The sequence below is a fragment of the Coccinella septempunctata genome, chromosome 5 (genome assembly GCF_907165205.1).
Source record: "Coccinella septempunctata chromosome 5, icCocSept1.1, whole genome shotgun sequence".
Classification (NCBI taxonomy): Eukaryota; Metazoa; Arthropoda; class Insecta; order Coleoptera; family Coccinellidae; genus Coccinella; species Coccinella septempunctata.
Window position 1 is genome coordinate 21,328,440 of NC_058193.1, and position 20,533 is coordinate 21,348,972.

Genomic DNA, 20,533 nt, shown 5'->3' on the forward strand with positions numbered 1-20,533 from the left:
GATTGTTGCTTTGTTTCTGGATCGTAGAAATGTACCCAAGTCTCATCCATAGTAACAATTCGGTTTAAGCAGTCTACATCGTTTTCAAATTGAGCACAGATCGAACGCGATGCTTCTACCCTTGCACGCTTTTGGTCAACATTCAAACATTTGGGGATCCATTTTGTAACAATTTTTCTCATGTCCAAATTGACGTGAACTATATGATGAACGCGTTCGTATGAAATATTCAGGATATCCGTTTCAGGCCAATTCGACGATTCGACGGTCTGATAAAATCTGCATCGATTTTTTCGGGGACTGACATAGAAACTGGCCTCCCCGATCTTCAATGGAAAATTTACCTCTTTTGAAGCTTCCAGTCCAATTTTTCACGGTCGCATACGAAGGACATTGATCACCAAGGATATTAAGCATATCTCCGTAAATCTGCTTACCTCTTAACCCTTTTAAATACAGATATTTGATGATTGCTCGATACTCCAATTTTTCGATTTTCACAATTTCGGTGGACATCTTCTTTCTTTCAATTTATTGCGTAACTCTGGTTTACTTTTTTGACCTCAAACTTCACACTGACACTTCTAATGTTATTGTTCGTTGCTATGGTAACGCAATATTTTTTTTATGCATGCAACTGGTCTAGGCTAACTAGATATCAATACATCCTCGTATTAATCGTTCAAGTTAGTTATTTCGAATAAGTCAAGTAACAATCATGTCTTCAAAAATTGCTCGAAATTTGGACCATTACTTGTGATGTACGCTTCTGAGCGGCCAATTTTCGAGTTAACAGTTACATCAATAACTAAGTAATGCATAGTTTCGTTTTATCGCGTCCAAGAGATTTGATGGAACAATAATGCTGTGCGTCAGAAGAGTTTTTTCCAACAAGGTGCATTGAGGACAAAGTGTAACGTTTTTTCAATTGCATTTTCCATTAAACTCCAACAACCTGCGAATTCTAAACCAAGCCATTTTCATCTATAGTTTATCAAAGGAAAAGAAGCTTATTTTTCGACTTTGAATCCCTGGTATGGAGTTTTACTTTCGAGAGAGACTCCGTTGCAATTGGTTATTTCGCACTCATCTGTTGCCTTTCATTATGCAAGGTTGCCGAGATCAATATATGCGATTTTTACCGACATTGCAAAATACTGTAGGGAAAATACTCCGTGGTACACTACTTTTCAGGACATTAATTAGTGCAATGCATAAAATGTCTTGCAAACATTGTTGAAGTTATCTTCCAATTTCTGTTAGAATTCCAGCTTTTCAACAAGATTTTATTATATGCAACATTCATATAGGTATTGGCATCATACACGTAAATATGTGTAATGTGTAAATAGAAGAAAATGACCACTACGTTCAAGCACGGAAAAAACCTTCATAAATTCATGGCCTACATGACGACAAATTTATTTGGAAGCTCGTTATAAATTATGAATCTAAATATAAAATTTGCAACATTTTTGTTATGTTCCCTGTCATTCTAAAAACACCCGAGTAAAAAAACTCCGTCGATTCGTCATTCTACCATTTCGCAGTAACGCTAGTCTAGTCTATTGAACCAGAGGAGGTCGTAAAATTGTACCTAGTGAAAACGCCACAGTTTACTCCGAAGGATGAATTCTGCATCTGCCGAAAGAACTATCGCTATAAAATTTAGAATACGTCTGCCGATTTTACGACATCAATTACAACGTTCTAACTGCTCTCGCTAGGTGTAATAGACTCTGGAGCTAAATTGCCGCTAGTATTAATGTCAATGAGTTTCAGCCGAAGACAAAAATTCTATGTGGGACAAGGGCAGCTCACGTTGCTTCTTTCTTTCCCGATAGATTTTCGACGCTGACCTTTATACTTTATACAATTTGATCTCTCCATTTCGAGTTTCGTCATTGAGTTTTTCGTATCCTTTCGTATAAAAAATATAATCGAACGGAACTTGATGAATGACATAAAATGAATAATATCCATTATCCATTATATCCATGTTTTTTCATTAAAGAAAGTGGGTCGTCTTCTCAGTCGAAAGAAATAACCAAACTGTCTTGGCGAAAAATGAAACCGGTTTTGTTTTTAACAAATCCTATTATTTCGGTCCGAGTTGTACCTACGACACATAAGATATGCAGAGTGACAATTTGAAAACTTGCCAGTCCAATTATGTCACCACAAGGATGATTTCAGAGAAAATGCCGGAACAGGTCAATTTCTATTCGTAGGGGGACATATTTTGAGCAGAATTGTAAGACGACATCTCCTCAACCCTAGATGTAGGAGCTATCAACCCTAAATTCTCAATAGGGTATAGGGGGTGAGCTATACCTCAATTGAAAGATCACTTGACCCTCTACATGAATACTATGATTTGCAAATTTTTATTGAATCCTTGAAGTAGTTACAGGGGCTGACAATTTGAAAACTTGCAAGGCCAATTATGTCTCGACAAGGGTGTTTTCAGAGAAAATGCCGGAAAAGGTCAAATTTTAATCGTAGGGGGACATGTTTCTAGCAGAATTGTAAGCCAAAATCTCCTCAATCTAAGGTGTAGGGGTTGTCACCCCTAAATTCTCAATAGGGAATAGAGGGTGAGCTATACCTCAATTGGAAGACAATAGTATTATGTAGAGGGACCTATTGTCTTCCAATTGAGGTTTAGCTCACCGTCTATTTTCTATGAAGAATTTAGGGGTGATAGCCTCGACAACTATGTAGATTTGAGAAGATTTCGGCTTACAATTTTGCTCAAAATATGTCCCCCTCCTTTCAAAAACATCGTTGTCGCGACATACTTGGCCTGGCAAGTTTTCAAATTTCCACCCTGTATCGTTGACTTCTCACTGTAATTGTGACCGAAAGACTGAGAAGTGGACGCATCTACTACTCATGCACAAGATCGGTTTGTGACTGTGTCTACCCCTTAGAACATAGTTCTAAGGTTCTAAGGTCTACCCGTAGAGAGCCTTTGAGTACTTATCAAGTCATGCAACAGTGGCATTTGAATGCTTCTAGTGTCTTGGTTTAGATTGAAACAGTTCATCGAAGAATTCGAGACGTTAATTCACAATCTCGACGACTTTTGAGATGATGGAAATCGGCCAATGAGCAGTGGAAGTTTCTTTAGTGATAGTTAAATTGATTTCATATAATAAAATCAATTTTAAATAATTAACGAAATATATTTTGATACTATTGCAAGAGGTAACATTCAGGACAAAATAGTCTTAGCTGCTTGGTAACGAATGACAATAATAAGTACTATTGTTGATAAATTACTCAAATCTTTATCGGATGAACGGGACAAAGCATGAATGGATATTATTAACCTGAAAAAGATGCTTTAGCTTGAATATGGTTTCTGAAAAGTACAACCAACAAAGAAATTATCATTTCTTATGCTGACTCAAACTGAATTTGGATGATTAACATCTTAACCGTACTACAGAAGATAAGATTGTAGAGCCTAATCCAAATCAAATAAGATTACAAATTACCATCAATCGCATTAGGATTGGGCAGTATTTGAATTAATTTTATTTTAAATACGTAATTGAAAGAAAAACATATGTTTTTGGTATTCAATTATCTCCTAACAATGTAACTTGCAATTAGTCTGTCAGATACGACACTGAGGTATTTCGTACTTTGATCATATATGTTTGTACTTATACGATCAACATAAATACATTTTGTTCGATAAATTTCACTAGTAAAATGGCAACCGCCAATCCTTCCAATTTTGAAATCAACTTGATTAACTAATAGAATAAGGCAATTTGTTTTCAATCGATAATTCAGTCATGATCATTCAGAATATCATTCTCACATCAAATTATGATGATTTTATAACCTAACTTTCGACTGTAATTGTTTTTTTTTTTATTTGAGGGAAAGTAAAATTCTAAATTTTGTAATTTATTCAGGGTGTTTTTAAAGGTGAGGTTTTTTTTTAACAGAATGTGAATGTAGAACTGGACAAAATAAAGTGTTTCTCCAAAAATCCCCTATAGGTACAACATTTTCAATATGACAAAGTTAAAAATTTAAAAATAGTTACTAAAATGATTCTTAATACGACCCTCGATCATTAGTAATCTGAGTAATCACAAAGCAACAGTAACTGGTGATTAATGAATCAACCATATGGTTATATTTTGTATAGGCAATTTTGGGTGAATGTCTCATTTTGATGATTTATACCTTGGGTCAGAAAAAAACATCCTCATTTTTTAGAGCACTCTGTCTTTCTAATACGAGACATGTAAATATATCATATTTCATATTTCGAATACATGTGAATACTATATTTTGAAATTTGTATTTCAATTAAATCGAGGTATAGGTATATTTTGCCAAACACTAGTTGGTCAGAGGTGAACATAACTTATAACTTAATGAATATTCTGTGAGGTTCGGATCCCAAGTAGTTTTAGAACATGCATTTATCTGAAATTATCTGGTAATTATGATATCACTTATACCAAAAACCTATTCGTGTGACTTGAGTAGCTATTGCTAAATTTTCTCACTAGGTTTGATTACCTGCTTGAATTCGAAAATTTCTCCCCGAAACCATGTAGAATCATTTTTTAGCATTTTCAACCAAATCCTGTTCACCACAAGACAATCTCATTTTGCTTTAATTTCAGTTCTGATTTTAGAGCCAAGCCAAGAATGCCAACCGTTGCCGGTCGGAGAACCTACACGGAAGACGAATTGCAGGCTGCCCTCCGAGACATCCAATCTGGAAAATTGGGGACTCGAAGAGCCGCCGTGATATACGGCATTCCTAGGTCCACCTTGCGTAACAAAGTTTACAAATTGGCCTTGGAAAGAGAACGGGAGAGTCACCTAAACAATTCCGCTGTGTTGAAAATAGACGAAGATGAAGCTATAGACGACGACAAAGAGCTCTCAGGGACAGAAGAAGAAAAAGAAATCGAAAAAACATTGAAGAGTCCGATTCTAACTCTCGCTGACATGATGAGATTAAGAAGCATGGAGCCTGAAGTACTCAAGACCATTCTATCGCAGAGGAGTGCGGATGGGACAGAGCCTTGGCCGAACATCGAACAGAATGATTTCGGGACGTACATACAGAACCTAATTCTGTCTTCGCAAAAACCACCCGAAAGTAATGTCCTCAGTCCTGTTGATTTCTTCAAGAGGATGATCCCAGAGCAACATAAAGTGAACGGAGAATGTGAAAGACTTTTGAAACCGAACGCGGAATCGGTTATCACGAAAAGCGAGCGGGCGAGATCAGAACCTGACATGGATACAGAATCTGAGTCATCATCCAATGTTATACTTAAGATTCCGTCCTTCAAGCCTAGTAAAAACGGTTCAGATCTGTTGTTTCGGGGTATTGAGGGTACAATAGCCTCCCCACCAGTAACCACCAGCGAGTCGAGTTCACCGCCCATCATTCCGAATAAAGTGACGATAAAAGACGTAAAAGATGTCATAGCTCAAAGTATTAGCCAAAAATTTCAGCAACCAGTAGTAGAACCAGTGACGAGGCCAATGATGGATATTAATTTCAAGAGTAGCAGCTTTACGCCCCCCTTAGGATCTAGTATATCTGTGATTAAAACGAATCCTCAAGAGGTCAACAGATTGTTTCCACAACAAGCCCCTCAAGTGAAACCTCAGCAGCAGAATTCATCAGGTCAGCCAACAGGAGGTAAAGGAACAAGACCGAAGCGTGGCAAATATAGGAATTATGATAGGGACAGTTTGGTTGAGGCAGTTCGCGCTGTTCAACGTGGGGAGATGTCAGTTCACAGAGCAGGCAGTTATTATGGTGTACCGCATTCCACCTTGGAATATAAAGTGAAAGAACGTCACCTCATGAGGCCAAGGAAACGAGATCCGAAACCCAATCCAGTAGATGAAAAGATAGCCAGTTTGAAACAGAATGATATACGTAATGCCCAAGACAAAATGAAGCCGGTAGTTATGAAACCCCCCCAGAAGTTTCCTCCCACCTCCCCTAACGGCATGAAACTGCCGTTATTCGAATCCGGTATGTCCCCCTTGCCTGGTTACAATGCTCCTCCCTTTCCATTCTGGCCTCATCCAGGTTTTCACCACATTCCCATAGATTACGCAAGAAACCCTTCGCCATCATTCCCCACAACACACGAGCTCTTCGCCTCCCAGATGATGCAAAAGCTTCAAGAAGAAACCACGAGATCTCTGAGTAGTAATTCTCAAAATTCAACGCCTTCAAGTACGCCTACTCTGGCAAAAAGTGCGAGGCAAATGGCTGAGTCTTTACTCGATGGTACTGGATCAAACGGGTCCTTCTTAGATGGAATAATTAGGTCTAGTCTCGAGTCGGGCGTTCCCTGCAACGACGATAAAATTGTCAAAGAGGAGAAGAATGTTGCTCCTGAAAATATGTCGAACAAAGCTCTACTGGATCAGCTCTGCAGAAATAGCAGATTGACTCCTTTGTCCAAACTCCCCACGGGAGATGCTAGTTCAGGAGACGAATCTTATAAGAAAGGAAATGCGAGTCCTTTAAATTTCGCAGGTTGGTAATTTTTTTCAGTTCTCGTATTCTCATTTGCAGTGACTTATTTAAGGCAGGCTTAAAAATTTTTTCTTATCCCAGTGATTGCTATGGTAACGGCTATGGAAATCAGGGATATAAGTAAGCCTCAACGTTAAGCCTGCCTAAAAAAGTACGGGCAAACGGCCATTAACAACGTTAAAGGTTGATTCTCACTTCACCCCCCATATCCTCTTCCCACTGTCATAAAAGATTGTTTGCTGTGAATGAATGCAGTTATGCCCATTGTACCTTCCGATTCCGTACTATATCCATATCACATTCTTCAGTGTATCGTGTCAAGACGAAACTGATCTACTTCAATTCGATTGTATATGATATGGTCATGTGAAGGACATAGTCCGAGAGCTGGCGACGAAAATCGGCAAGAGTTTTGTAATGACTCATATTTAAATATTAGTTAGTTTTGGTGGTGTACATGAGTCAGCACCCACTCTCAAGGTCAGGTAGTGGAACAACTGGCAGGGACGCTCTTTGATTCAAGTTAAATTACAATATCCGTACTTTGGGTGACTGCTGACTGCCTCTGTTCAATTGATATGTGGTCTGCCTATTTTATTCTCAAATAATATATGATATTTAAGCAATAAATGCATCTTAAACCATTACAAATCTCTTGAAACGACATCGTTAAGGCAGCAACTTATGTGGGGTAGTGACCCACCGCGTTTCACTAAAATAAGGTCTGACCACTTTCTCAAGTTTTCTGTTCTATGAACTAGCTGAGTGACTATGTTCAATCATTACAAAATACTTGTAGGGTATGTTGTAATTTTATATACCTATACATCAAAGCGCATCGCCGCTAGGTGTTCCACTACCTGACCTTGAGAGTGGGTGCTGACTCTTGCCGATTTTCGTTGATCTCAGACTAACAGGTTTAGTGAAAATCAGCCTCAAAATGGAATTCTCGTATTTGTAATGGGCAATAAAAACTTAATTCATCACAATTATTTGAAACCTAAAAATTTTGAGTAGTCTGATGCTATGTATTAGAATCCTCGCCAAACAACCATAGCTCGAAGCTCATGCCTTACGGTTGCTCGGCATATTCTAGGCCCGAATGCCGGAAAAACAGTTGAGTTGTGTTGAGTTGACCTAATCACAGTTTTTTAATGAAAGGTGAACTCCATATATCCGAAGTGTAGCAGGCTTAGTTGATTGACATTGCAAGGGTTAACTCCACATCGTTTCTTCCATATAATAATGCAAGGCAACTTGCTGACTGAGCTAAGGTCCACTAAGCAATCGGCTGCTGAATCTCTCTGACTGAGCTTTCAGTGGGCAAAACGTTCACAGAAGCTCTTTATGGACATCAAAAAAAAAATTACAGAAAAAAACGGAAGAATTACAGCCAAAAAAATTACAGAATGATTGTTCAGAAGGTCAGCTCACAGTTACATAATAATATATTGCTCATATCTGAAGACACAGAATTATGACGAATTGCCAAACTCGTAACAGTTTGGGGAATTCTTCGACGAAGGAGTTTTTTTATTGGACACAGCGTTAAAACGCGCATTCGGTGAAATTCGGCAGTTTCCAACTATTAATCCCATATGGTTAACCATATGTTCCTTCCTTCAGTGAATGTGATTCAAACGAGAAAAAACTAAAATTCTAGTAGTACCTCATATGTTCCAGCTGCTTTCAAACATGTCTATTTTTTAGGCACGACAGTGAAGGAGGAGAAAATGGACGATTCACCTCCACCATACGAAACAGAAAACGCAGATGTGCATACAATAGAACTGTCGAATGATTCTCATGAATCCGTCGACAAAAAGCCACAATTCAATCAGTTGCAACCTGAAGCGACTCCAAGCCAACCAGCAAAACCTCCAGGAAGGATTTATCTGAAGCAGGATCTGGTAAACCCCGATAATTTGAAACCAGAGATGTTGGTCCGCTTCATACCTGAAATGGATAGAAATGGGATCTGCGAGAATCCCGACAGTGCCTCAGAAAACGAAGCACCGCAAGACTGACGTTTAAATATTATAAATGAAAGATTTTTATACTGACACAGAAGTACTATAGAAATATGTTGAGAAGCTCCGAATGTTGGAATGCTCAAAGGATCTACATACTGGGATAATCTTGAAAATCTATTTTAATTAACATTCAGATGCTTCTGCGGAATTTCCCATTGAGCATGGAAAAGAATTAAATAATATAGTCAGGTCAATAAAAAAATAACGAAAAATTCATACTTGCACACAACTCGAATAATTTAAAACAAAATTTACCCTTAAAGGTACACTGGTTTTATAATATTGAAGTAAAATTCACTTTAGAATTCATAGTAAATGCTTACTATAATTGAAATGAGACGAGATCTTTTAGGCATTCTGACGTTCGAAAATCAAGGAGTTACTTCTTGAAACAAGAAGATCTAACTCAGTGGTTGTATCATAAATTATCCTTGATGACGGTGTTTGTTGATAATTCTTTGACTTTTTTTAATCATATATTTAAAATTTTTATTCTAGACTAAGATTATCATGAGATTCATGAGCATCAAAGCAGAAATATCCATCTAAGTGTTTTTTGACTTTGATATATGCCCATATGCCCTCATATCACCCAAAACAAACCATAATACAACAAGATCAAATATTCACAACACAACTGAATAGTATGCGAAGGAGAGAATGTTTGATAAATAAATTATTATCGAAGAGGTTGAAAGCTCAAAAAGAAGAAAACGTTGTTACTTGTGAAATTTGATTTTGATGTAGTGCTGTTCATGTTCGATGTGTAAATGGAATGTTCCAAATTGTATCATCAATGTAATATTTGTGTCTTTTTGTCGCATATGGTACCTCAGAAGTCATTCTGTTCATATTTTCGAAATGCTGCTCTGATGGTTAATATTAATATATAATATATATTGTATCGAAAGGAAGAAGCATGGTGAGATCGGAAAATTGCAAATTATATCTATCTGTGATTTATTCAAAATTTTTGATGTATATTTTATCTAAAATATCTTAAAACTAAATGAAAATTTAAAAACTAGAGATAGTAAATTGATATAAATTTCGTTGGTTGACTGAACGTCTCTTGATACTCACGTACAGTTTTCTCGCGATGTTGTCTTGTTTTCATATGAAATGAAGTGCAATTAGCTGGTATATATATATACACATATATATATTTACATCAATATTACGTAGAATAAGATATATTGAATATATTATATATTTGAAAAATGGAAGCTATTTTGTTCGAGAGATAAAAGATTGACTCCTAGTAGAGTTTAAAATGCTTCAAATCCCTTCAACAACCGTCAAACAACACAATCAACCACAAACCAATCGATACCGACAGTTACAATGACTGACCGTGAAAAATAACGCTATCCAATTCACGATTGTCGAGCCCTTAAAAAATTTATTACAAAAAAAATTTCTCTCATTCAATTCTTGGCCATAATGCATATACCTATTTGAATCTTTATAAATATTCAAATTTAAAAATGTGGTTTTTCACGGTCAGCCTTCAAACCAAACCAGAATAAACAGGACAAATTTAAGTTGGACCAATAATGCAGTTTGAAAATTGTAAATAAATGGTATGCTTTTCATACATATCGTTTGACAGTCTCCATTATTTTTCGAAAATCTCCGAGTCCTATTGCAGATAGATAGTTGTAAATCTTTAGAAAATCAAAATGAGAGAATTCTGAAGAATCTAGGGGAGTGTCAAAATAAAAACATTCCAACCATTTACGTGCCAGATTTTTTATTCGCAACATTAATATGTTGAAGAAAATTGATTAAATAGATGTGATCTCGGTCAAATATGACTATAAATAGATCATTGGAATGCATTTTTAAAAATGTGATGTTATTTTGAAGCTGTGGCTTCCTGTTCTATAGTGTGTAAGTTTCGAAACAACACTGTATTTTTAAATGTTTGTGTGTCACTTTTGCGCTTAATACAAGTCCACTGTAGTATATTTTTTTCACGACTCAAGTCGAAAACAAATTCCATAATACCTTCAGTGAAAGTAAGCCAATCTTTCATGTAGATTTAAACGGAGCCTTGTTAGTTTTCGAGTCATCAGCGTCTTCTCTGCTGTTCCAGTTCCCCAGTGATAAGTTCAAAGAGATTTTCACCGCAGAAGTGAGATGAGTCTCTTACAGAGGAATTTGTTTTCTACAAATGTTATAGTGTTAACAATATTCTGTGAAGGATTCTTATATGCGTTATGAGTGAATCACTGAGATGTGCAATTCTTTCATAGTGTTAACTCATCGTTTTTAATTGTTTATTGAAGTGATATTTTTCATAAAGACATGGTTATAAGTTATTGAACTCTTACTCTTCACAATCTCGCGGTCCAAATGCAACCCTCAACAGTGTATAAACGTAACTTTAAAACGTATACGCGTCGTAATTTTAAGTACGTAAATATATTTTTCTCTCTTAACTATAATTTTCCAATTGAATAGAACCGTACACCACATGGCCTGATGTGCATCGTAATTGAGAAAAGTTAATTTTATTATAGAAAGGTGACGGTTTCCAAAACTTGTACTTTACATTCCTGATCGACGTATGCCATGGTCAATGTTTTTTAATTGTTTTCATTTGTTTTCAATAGAAACCCTGAAGCGCATGATGTTCTTTGAAAATTGATATAAAGTTTTAGGCCTTCATTTTAGAATGCGCGAAATTCATAAACATTATCAATACATTTAAAAATTTCAGTTTTCAAAAATGTATACGTTATAGGGAACAATCATACCTGAATGAATTTTGAATGGATCAGTTCAATTCAAATACAACAGAGAAGTAGGAATGGAAAATAGCGTATATTTGAACAAAAGTAAATTACGTATTTTTGCACTGAAGTCAGTATTTTGTTCAAATTATGATTTGAAGGTCATTAATAATTTAGATTATCATTCCACCAAGTTTTTCACATTGATAAGACTTCTTTCTATAGTTTATATTCTCTAATATTTTTTTACATGAATGAATCATTTTCATCAGTTTTATAAATAAACATATTTGTTAATTATTTTTTAATTTCTGTTTAATCAATGTAAACTTAAGTTTGCTTAGAATTGTATATATAGTATTTCATTCAGTGTACACATTATTTTCGGTGTGCCTGCTAAAGTTAAAACTTTGAAGAATGGTTTATTTTACTTCGTTAACATTTTCTGCAAACATAATAAACAATAGTTACAATTTACCCACATTTAATCATACTGATGAAGAGATCCAAATTTTACTTTTGCGTTTATTGACTCTTTTTATTAATCTTTCTGAGTTTTACTGGTGCAGTTCTTATTATTTTGGTTTTTCTGGTCAATTCAATAAAATATGACTTGTGTTCACTTTTGTTTTCCAAAAAGTAAATTAGAAACTTTGCGCTGAAATATTAATTTCTCCATCAAAATTCGTATTAAATTTAGAATCATAGTCATCTCGGCATTGTTGCAATTTCTCCATACAGAAATTAATTGTATGAAGATTTTTACAATATTGTTGAGAAATTGTTAAATCTTCTTTATTTGCACCATATTTGACCACAGCATTGAAAACAGAGCTTTACTATAAACGCAAGTAGATTTTTCACTGAGTACCTACCTACTCAAAATAGTTGATAGTTTTAAAGACGTCTGATGACACATGCAGTACAAGAGGTTAGATTTAAACACTATATTAGGATTTGTAAAGTTGACACTAATTCCTGGTGATGGCACATAGGTTTTACTAACTAGTATTAGCATACTGTAGGTTTTTGAATATAGGCCAATGGGCAATACTCTTCATCAGTATGGTCGCAAAGTACAGTTCAAACTCAAACCGGAATTTGTTCAGTATTCAAAATCCAACAACAGATTATCCACAAATTTTATACTCTTATTTCACCTACTTCAGGTTCTGATAATTCAGATAAAGTCAAGTTTATCACTTGAATTATGCTTTGCCTTTCAAAGAAACACTTTTTATTTTATATCACTTTCTCAAACATTTTTCTAAATAATGATTGGATATTAGACTAAATTGTTTCTTATTGGAGCCTAATTGTTATACTTAAGAAATTTATATGAAATTTGAAATTACTATTTTTACGCTTTATTATATGCACTGGCTGTTTGCAAGCACAACACCAGAAAGTGTCTTCTTACTTTTCGACTACTTTTTGCTAATAGTTTGTATTTTTGCGACATTTGTGTTAATTTCAATGAAACAAAGTTATTCAAAATTTATATGAAATTAATCAAAACAATGAATAATATTTTATCGTTAATTCTGTAATTCAAATGCTATGATAAAATGAAAACAACTTTAACCAGTGAGATATAAATGAAAAAAACCGATAAAATCTGGGACCAAAATGCCATATCGGATTATTCAAAATCAAAATATCAGAGAGCTCCAAAATGTTTGAAACTTCTCATATTTTTTTAAGTTGGCTGAAATGCACTTTATTTTCTAAAGTATATATTTTAAAAATATCTTAGAGTAAATTATTTCATGAAAGTTCCATAGTTTGACAATATGTTAGAGATAAAATTTAAATGTAAGTGTTGCTTAATTATTGTATTATTTTTGGTTGAAAAGAAATGTACTATAAAATGCCTTTTTTAGCATGAGGAGACTATAATATCAATTTGTTGTATTTGCAGTATAAAGAAAAGAACTAGATTCCAAAACTTTCTCCCCCAGGTCTAGTATGATCTTGTTCGAAATACAACGGACACTTGTTCGTAAATATCTACTTGTGAATTTTGTTTTATTATGAAAAGTTAGATGTTTGAACAATTATTATTGCTTTGTGGGAAATTGTTATTTTCAGAAAATATTTTAAATCCACAAAAATACAAAAAAACCATACACATTGTATATTTATAATGTAATTCTGAAATATACCAGTATTTATTATACTGCGAAATTTAAAAATGTTTTTTTCTTTTGTTTTATTTCACAAAACGATTGGCCTGAACCAATGTTCATTAATTTGAATACATTAAATTAACCCTACAGATAAGGAATCAAATCGGGAATAGATTTATGGAAGGTACACTCCATAAACAAATTTAAACCAGTTATCTAATGTGTGATAAATTCTAGGTTCACATAATGGTGCTAGTCGGCACATGCATAGACAGTGGAGAAAACAATAAAACTTATAGGATCTCTTGCCATGTCGGGGCATTACATAGACATAGAGACATGGACTGGGCAATGTCAGCATGAAAATGTCTTTTTTATAGAAAGAGAGAAATGATCGTCGGGCATTTACCTGTCTCTTTTTTGTTCACATAGAGGTGAGTGTGGACCAATCAAAATTCTAGAAAAAGGCAACTGCATGCCCGACGTGCGTTTCTCTCTGTCACTTTTTTTGACCGTATTTATGGCATAGATATAAAGGGAAGGCACAGTCCATGTCTATGGGGCATTAGGACAGGCAATCGCTCTGTACAAAATTGCTATTTTTGATAGCTGTATGGGGATTGATTGAATGAAATAGTTTTCAATTGATTTAAATGAAATTACAGATATGTTATATAAAAAAAAACCTAATTGGTCAAACCCAAGGACTCAACTTCAAATAAGGTACTTTCGTGTTTGAGAGTTTCATCCACCGGTACATCATTGTATAAGGTTCTTCTTATACAATAACTTCGTGCTTCATGCCCTCGAGCTGTTCGCAAATAAAACAGGTATTAATGCTAATGCACCAACTCAAGTTCAATAACTATTTTGTATGTTGAGACTTCTTTCATAATTCTCTTGGGTAAATGTATAGAATTCTGATTCTTCTAAAATTGCATCAAAATGCTTGAAGTATCTGCATTAAATGTTATAATTTCATTGTACGGCGCTTGAGAGGATTGTGCTGCGAGTTAGTCTAGCGGACACGCCTTATCTTCAACTTGTTACGTAATCGTAATTTGCCATATTTGTGAAAATTGAAATTTTCGAAAACCTTTGCGATCAAACCTTTATCAACTACCCGAGAACAATACCTAAAAATTTAGTGACGATACGATGAAATAGAGACAGGTTGTCCTTTACAAAGAAAAACTGCCTCATGAGAGCTTTTTCTGAAATCTGCAATTTTTGCGGATATTTGTGGTCACAAAAAACGTAGATATGGCAGCTCAGGCTTCACCGAAAGTGGTCCGACATAAAAGAAAAAGAGCAAGCTAAATAGTCGGATGATCAGTACGAAGAGCAGGAAGCCGACGATACGGCGTACGCCGCTAGGAGCCGAGGACTCGCAGCTATCCAAAGTTTATTGGAGAAGGTTTTCGTAGTCCGAATTTTATTTTTTTATCTCCTCATGTTCAGCAGTATTTCAGCTTTGACATATTTTTCGCCCAACTCGCGGCACCCTTAAATAAGTAAACCTAATCCTACCTTATATTCGAATATAAGGTATAATGACTTCGAAGTCATTCCGATCTATTCACACCCAACATAATCTAAAAACTTCAATTTCTTTCTGAATCGATGAGGAAAATATAAAGTACTTACTAATATATTAGAGCGCATTCGATAGATATTGGTCGACTTATTTCGGCACTCATTGTCGATGAGACGCCACTGCTAACGATACCAGTTCTGCCAATTTAGCTCAACATTAGCCTCCACCTACGTCATCACCTGTGCGACCAATGAATTGCATCTCCTTTGCTTTATTTTTTTGGTTGCAAGATGGGTCAGGGAAAAAAGGTTAATCGAGCTACTCAAGGGCATCACTCCCAACCCAAAAAGAACGTTTCTGTAGATAGATGCACCATCATGCACCGGAGTAACCCAAACGGTTGAAAAGAAAGCGAACTGTTTGCCATATTTGTGAAGAAACATTTAAAGCCGATGATAAAATAGTTATGGGTCTGATCACTTCACAGGAGAATGCCGGTGATTGCACATAAAAATTGCAATATTTAATAAGTTGTACCTTTCAGAGCTCGCAAAACAGGGTTACTTCCTTCTAGAATTGAACAAATAATAATGATAATCGATTTCACAAAAGATTAGTCGAATGCGGAAATATAATTTAGGATCATATATTTAGTTTACATTTCCCCAAAGATTCACTAGGGCACTAAGGAATTTAGCATCATATTGGCATTAGGGGCAGTTTATTGGCTTGGCTCCGTTCGTTCATCACTGGCAGGTACTTTTCGGTTAGAGGGTGCGACTTTTTTTCGGATATCAAGGCAGTTGCTAGTGAAGTCCCCTTTTTCTGATTTATGTTTCAGATCTCCCATACATACTTTCGACATTCTGTTCTCAATATGCAGACGATATTAAATTATTTTATGATGCCCGCTTCCTGATGTCCTTCGAGGTGATCTGGTGCGGTTGGATGGTTGGTGGTGTCGCCAGTGCTCCTTCCTCTAAACCTGGATAAATGTAAGGTTCCTCATCTTGGTGGACATAGTCCGAGGCATCAATACCTTTTAAATGGCCGTGCTCTGGAGTCATGCACGCAGCATAATCCCTTGGTGTCATCATTACAGAATATCTCTCGTGGTCTGCCGATGTGGGCAATTCAGTTTTCAGAGCCAGAGTAATGGTTTAATGATTAATCTCAGGACGTTGTTCATCTAAGAACTTGAGACACGTTCAGTCTCGGAGACTAGTATTGACTTGTGTCGGAGAGTGCTTGAGACTGCTCTTGAAACTATTTTGTCGCAGGAGGACAGCTACCATAAGATGTTGTACATAAGCATTATTCATTTCTAACATTGACTTGTAGTGTTGAAGCTCATCAAATTAAGAATCATTTGGTTAGAACTGTGTTCAAATCAGAAAAAGGACTGAAATAGATTCCTAATTTATTTTACTTCCTTTTCATGTACAGTTTGATTTAGGCCATTATTGTTCTTTTTTTCCTTATCAATCACGAATTAACATTTATTTTCATAACACTGAATTGAAATATATTTTCCAAAAATCTAAACTTATCCAGAAATTTTTTGTCTCCCGCGTTTGGCTCCCCTTTTTTAGCGCTCGGGGCATGATGCCCCCCCTTGCCCCTCCACGCTACGCTACTGTTTACAATGATGCTAGTGGTACTGGTAATGCTAATGGTGACCTACGATATTAATGCTTAAATAATAGAGATACGATATTGTTCACATCAATGTTAATTAATTTGTTAGGTATTATTAAGCGTTAAAATCGTAGCTCACCATTAACATTACCATTACCACTAGTCCACTAACATCATTGTGAACGAGAAGTAAACCAACCCAACGGTAATTGTGAATGAATGATTAGCATCGGAATTGAAAATATCGACGATATTCATCCATTTTCTAGGAAAATATCGATATTTTGGTCCATCCCTGTGACCTAACCATAGAATGTAAAATCATAAATGAAATCGAAGTGTCCTCTTTGATAAGTCAGAAAGCCAGAAGTCAAAAGTCAAAGGACCTAACCTATTTCCAGAGACGACCCCTCACAAAACAAATTTTTCCTTAGAAATCAGGATTTTGGAAGAATATACTTATCATTTTGTTTGGAAGGAAGAGTTTTGAATTTATGAACTACTTACATTCTATAATGATGTTAATAGTTTGACATTTCACAAGATGAACCCCGTTGGAAAGCAACAAGTTCTGAAACTGTACAAGAATCTTTTGAGGTACGGCCAACAATTGAAATACACCGATAAAGAGTATTTTGCCAAAAGAATACGGAACGATTTCCAAAAAAACAAATATCTTGAGAGCAAAGAAGATATCGATTTCAATTTCGAAGTGAGCATTTTTTTTTGGTGGATAAGAATGGTTTAATTATTGGATTCTTTTTCAGAGAGGGTTGACAGTGCTTCTTCGTCGATCAGTGGTATAATGGCATTGATAAATAAGCTATTCTTTTTGAAACCAAATACAGTCTCAATTTTTTTCAAAAGACTCAAAGTTAGGATAGACTACTCCCGAGTACCTGATCTGAAAGATGAGGAGTTAGAAGAGAAATTTGTACGAGGCTCTGGACCAGGTGGTCAGAAAATCAATAAAACTGCCAGTGCAGTCTGCCTCAAGCACTTACCAACAGGTAAGTTTCACAAGAAATAAATGACTAATTATTGTAACATTTGTAGATTTTATATCGACATATCATTCATTTCATTATCATTTCAAATCGTTGCTGAAGTTGGATCTCTTGACCTACTAGGGTGACTTGATATACAATGCTGAATCAAAGGATGTTTTCAAACATAAAAAGGAATCAAAATGAATAACGAATCTGAAATCAGTCCTTTACCTGATTTTACCACATTTTCAACCAAATGATTCTTAAATAGATGAACACTATACTACAAGTCAAATTTAGAAATAAATTATGCTTTTTAATTGAGATATCATTATTATATGAATGAGGAACAAGACTGTAGGAAAAAGTATTTAAAGTCCTGACCTTCCAACATCTAAATACCCTGAAGGCAGAAGAAATCAACTCTTGATTCGTATGAAAGTTTAAATGACCAATAGGCTGAATTGCCTGTTATAGGTAACTCCCATATCTGTTAACTTTTGACACAAGTCAGGTCATCTGCTAGGAAGAGGCCTTTCATTTTGTGGACATAGTCGACTATCTCACCATTTTTTTTTTACCAGATACTGATTAGATTTCAAAATTTACAGGAATTGTTATCAAATGCCATCAGAGTCGCTCACTTGTTGAAAACAGAAAAACGGCCCGAACTCTTTTGCTGAATAAATTAGATAATTTACTTAATGGTGAACATAGTGTGGAGAATCAAAAAAAATCTATTGAAGCTAAAAAACATTTGGAGAGGATTCGGAGAAGGAACAAACTAAGAGAAATCAAAGAAGAATGGAAGAAGCATCAACAAGATAATCAGGAACTATAATTGAATTATGTAGTAGTCTAGATATATTCAAACTTTATTTATAAAACATTTGTAAATAAAATAAAGTATTTTATAAATTTACACATCATTCTTAAGTAAAAAATCACAAATTTTTGGTTATACAATTATGAAAGTAATGTACACAACGTAAATTATTTACATCATTTAGAAAACTTAACACTTACTCTTCTAATTATTTTTCATATTTCAACAAAAAGATATTTCTTAAATAAATAGTGATAATCAATTGTTTCCAGATAAATTTGTGCCACAAATAATTGACATTATTAATTATTTCTTCACGAAATAATTTGTCAATTTTGTGATATTCAAAGCTTTCATTGTTCGGTACTACAAATGGAAATTAAGCAACAGCCAAAAAAGAATAAATCTTAATATTTTAATCTGACATACTGTTTATGTTCAACACGAGTAAATCATATTTATATAATATTTATATTGAAAACATTCAGTAGTGAAAAGAGCAGAGTTCAAACACTTAATTAAATAACCATAAAATAAATGAACCTTCCTGCTACAAATATTTTTGGAAGTGATATTCCTTGTTCTCCGATTGAAATTTGTCAAATGGAATGGCATTAGTACATGAGTTGAAACTAATTACGAAATATGGTTTTGCACCTAAATATTTTGAATTGATTTTTTGTAAAAATGTTAGTCTTGATAAGGCACCTCTGAGTATTTTAATATCACAATTGGTTCATCGATCATGCTGAATATTTTCAATCACTTTAGTTTCCATCGGACATGAAGACAGAAAGAATGTATCCGAAAAGAATAAAATCGTTCCTGAAGATGCAGATACAAGGAAATTATAATTTTGGTCAACTCAGGCACTTATTTGAATAAATAAATTCATGTAGAAGGCAAGATTTGATATATACATTCAAAAGAACTCTGCATTTTCTAGTTATATCGTATACATTATTATAACAGATTTATCAACTGGAATACAAACCGATATGTTATAAAAATATTTCTTCCTATGAGGAGCTCAGACTATTTTCTGTTCAAATGAAGATGATTGATATCATTGAACAAATTTATTCACTCAAATTTCAAATTCTTCCATAGTCTTTGAGAGTCTGTTGCTGTCTATCCTTCTTCTCTGACTTCTTCTTACGGCATCCGCTCGTCTGTAGGGTTCACTTTTTAATTCAAGTAATATGTCCTCTAATGCACCATTATAAACTTCATCTTGCTGGAGCAGTTTCTTTTCTTTGACCAAACGTGTCTTGTGCTTCAACTCATTTATCAATGCATCCTGAAAGAAATATAATAATTCAAATAAACTACATATGAATGAAATATTAAAGAGATCAAACCAATCAGCCCTCGGGATACAAATATTGGAAAACAGTCTTGGGTAATTATTCAATTGAAGGTGCTCAAGGTACTCTGTCATTCTTATCGGGGACTGAGGTGATGGAAAATAATTTTTCAACATGGGTGTTGAAATTGAAAACAGAAGTTACAGAAAATGTAACGTAATAATGCATAATTTGTTTTCAAGCAACTGCATGGTAATAATGGTATTGTATCTTCATAATAGAAATGAGGTTATTCACTAATGGAATGAATGAAAAATTTTGACTTTCGTGTGAGTAAGATGCGATGAATTCTAGAGAAAAGGGCAACATATATAACTCAAATATTTCACCAAGGTTAACTGAATTTACAAATTATCAGGGAAAATGGATGATTCAATTTTATTACATGTGATAAAACATAGAATGTGTCAATTTTATAATAATTTTTTAAACTACAAAAAACCCAAATAACCAATATCCATTCAATATAAGTTGCCTCTTTCTACATTCTAAGTCTTAGCAAAAATATGAAGTGTAAGCAAGTAAGCTAACCTAACTAACTGGAAAATGAGTGCTTAGCCAACGTCCAAATACACACCTGCTGTTTCTTCTGATTGATCTTATTCTTTTTGGCCACATCTTCATTTGTTTTGTTATTTGCATTAATTGCTGCTAACTCTAACCTTCTTCTCTGTTCATTCTCTTGATCAGCCACCTGTGAATATAGAAAATAATATCATGACTTAA

The 20,533-nt window shown here is 34.7% G+C and overlaps 4 protein-coding genes across 6 annotated transcripts in view; 3 read left to right on the forward strand and 1 right to left on the reverse strand.

Moving 5' to 3' along the window:
- LOC123314513 (mushroom body large-type Kenyon cell-specific protein 1) overlaps positions 1 to 13,516 on the forward strand; it is a 125,056-nt gene extending 111,540 nt beyond the window's left edge. Inside the window, exons 6-7 of one of the 2 annotated variants that reach the window (XM_044899840.1) lie at positions 4,659 to 6,550; positions 8,261 to 13,516. In XM_044899840.1, the coding sequence (XP_044755775.1) occupies positions 4,659 to 6,550; positions 8,261 to 8,577 (2,209 nt within the window). In that variant the 3' untranslated portion in view covers positions 8,578 to 13,516. The remainder of the gene's footprint in view (positions 1 to 4,658; positions 6,551 to 8,260) is intronic. The other variant, XM_044899841.1, reaches the window with a different exon arrangement.
- Positions 13,517 to 17,169: 3,653 nt separating this feature from the next.
- LOC123312930 (MIEF1 upstream open reading frame protein) lies at positions 17,170 to 17,533 on the forward strand. The gene is made up of 2 exons (XM_044897522.1): positions 17,170 to 17,337; positions 17,393 to 17,533. The coding sequence occupies exons 1-2, from the start codon at positions 17,170 to 17,172 to the stop codon at positions 17,429 to 17,431; spliced, it is 207 nt and encodes a 68-aa protein (XP_044753457.1). The 3' UTR covers positions 17,432 to 17,533.
- Positions 17,431 to 18,536, forward strand: LOC123312929 (mitochondrial translation release factor in rescue). Its single transcript, XM_044897521.1, has 2 exons — positions 17,431 to 17,635; positions 18,226 to 18,536. The coding sequence occupies exons 1-2, from the start codon at positions 17,431 to 17,433 to the stop codon at positions 18,453 to 18,455; spliced, it is 435 nt and encodes a 144-aa protein (XP_044753456.1). The 3' UTR covers positions 18,456 to 18,536.
- The window catches only part of LOC123312928 (formin-like protein), an 88,597-nt gene continuing 86,535 nt past the window's right edge, over positions 18,472 to 20,533 (reverse strand). The window contains exons 14-15 of one of the 2 annotated variants that reach the window (XM_044897518.1): positions 20,385 to 20,501; positions 18,472 to 19,740 (exon numbers count right to left, since the gene is read on the reverse strand). In XM_044897518.1, coding sequence (XP_044753453.1) covers positions 19,528 to 19,740; positions 20,385 to 20,501 — 330 coding nt within the window. In that variant the 3' untranslated portion in view covers positions 18,472 to 19,527. Of the gene's footprint in view, positions 19,741 to 20,338; positions 20,502 to 20,533 lie in introns of both variants that reach the window. The other variant, XM_044897520.1, reaches the window with a different exon arrangement.

Bases quoted from the DNA above. Each gene is read 5' to 3' on its own strand.
- LOC123312929 (XM_044897521.1), top strand. From the start codon at position 17,431: ATGGCATTGATAAATAAGCTATTCTTTTTGAAACCAAATACAGTCTCA. The intron at 17,636-18,225 runs GTAAGTTTCACA...CAAAATTTACAG, and splicing joins CCTCAAGCACTTACCAACAG to GAATTGTTATCAAATGCCAT.
- LOC123312930 (XM_044897522.1), top strand. From the start codon at position 17,170: ATGAACCCCGTTGGAAAGCAACAAGTTCTGAAACTGTACAAGAATCTT. The intron at 17,338-17,392 runs GTGAGCATTTTT...ATTCTTTTTCAG, and splicing joins ATATCGATTTCAATTTCGAA to AGAGGGTTGACAGTGCTTCT.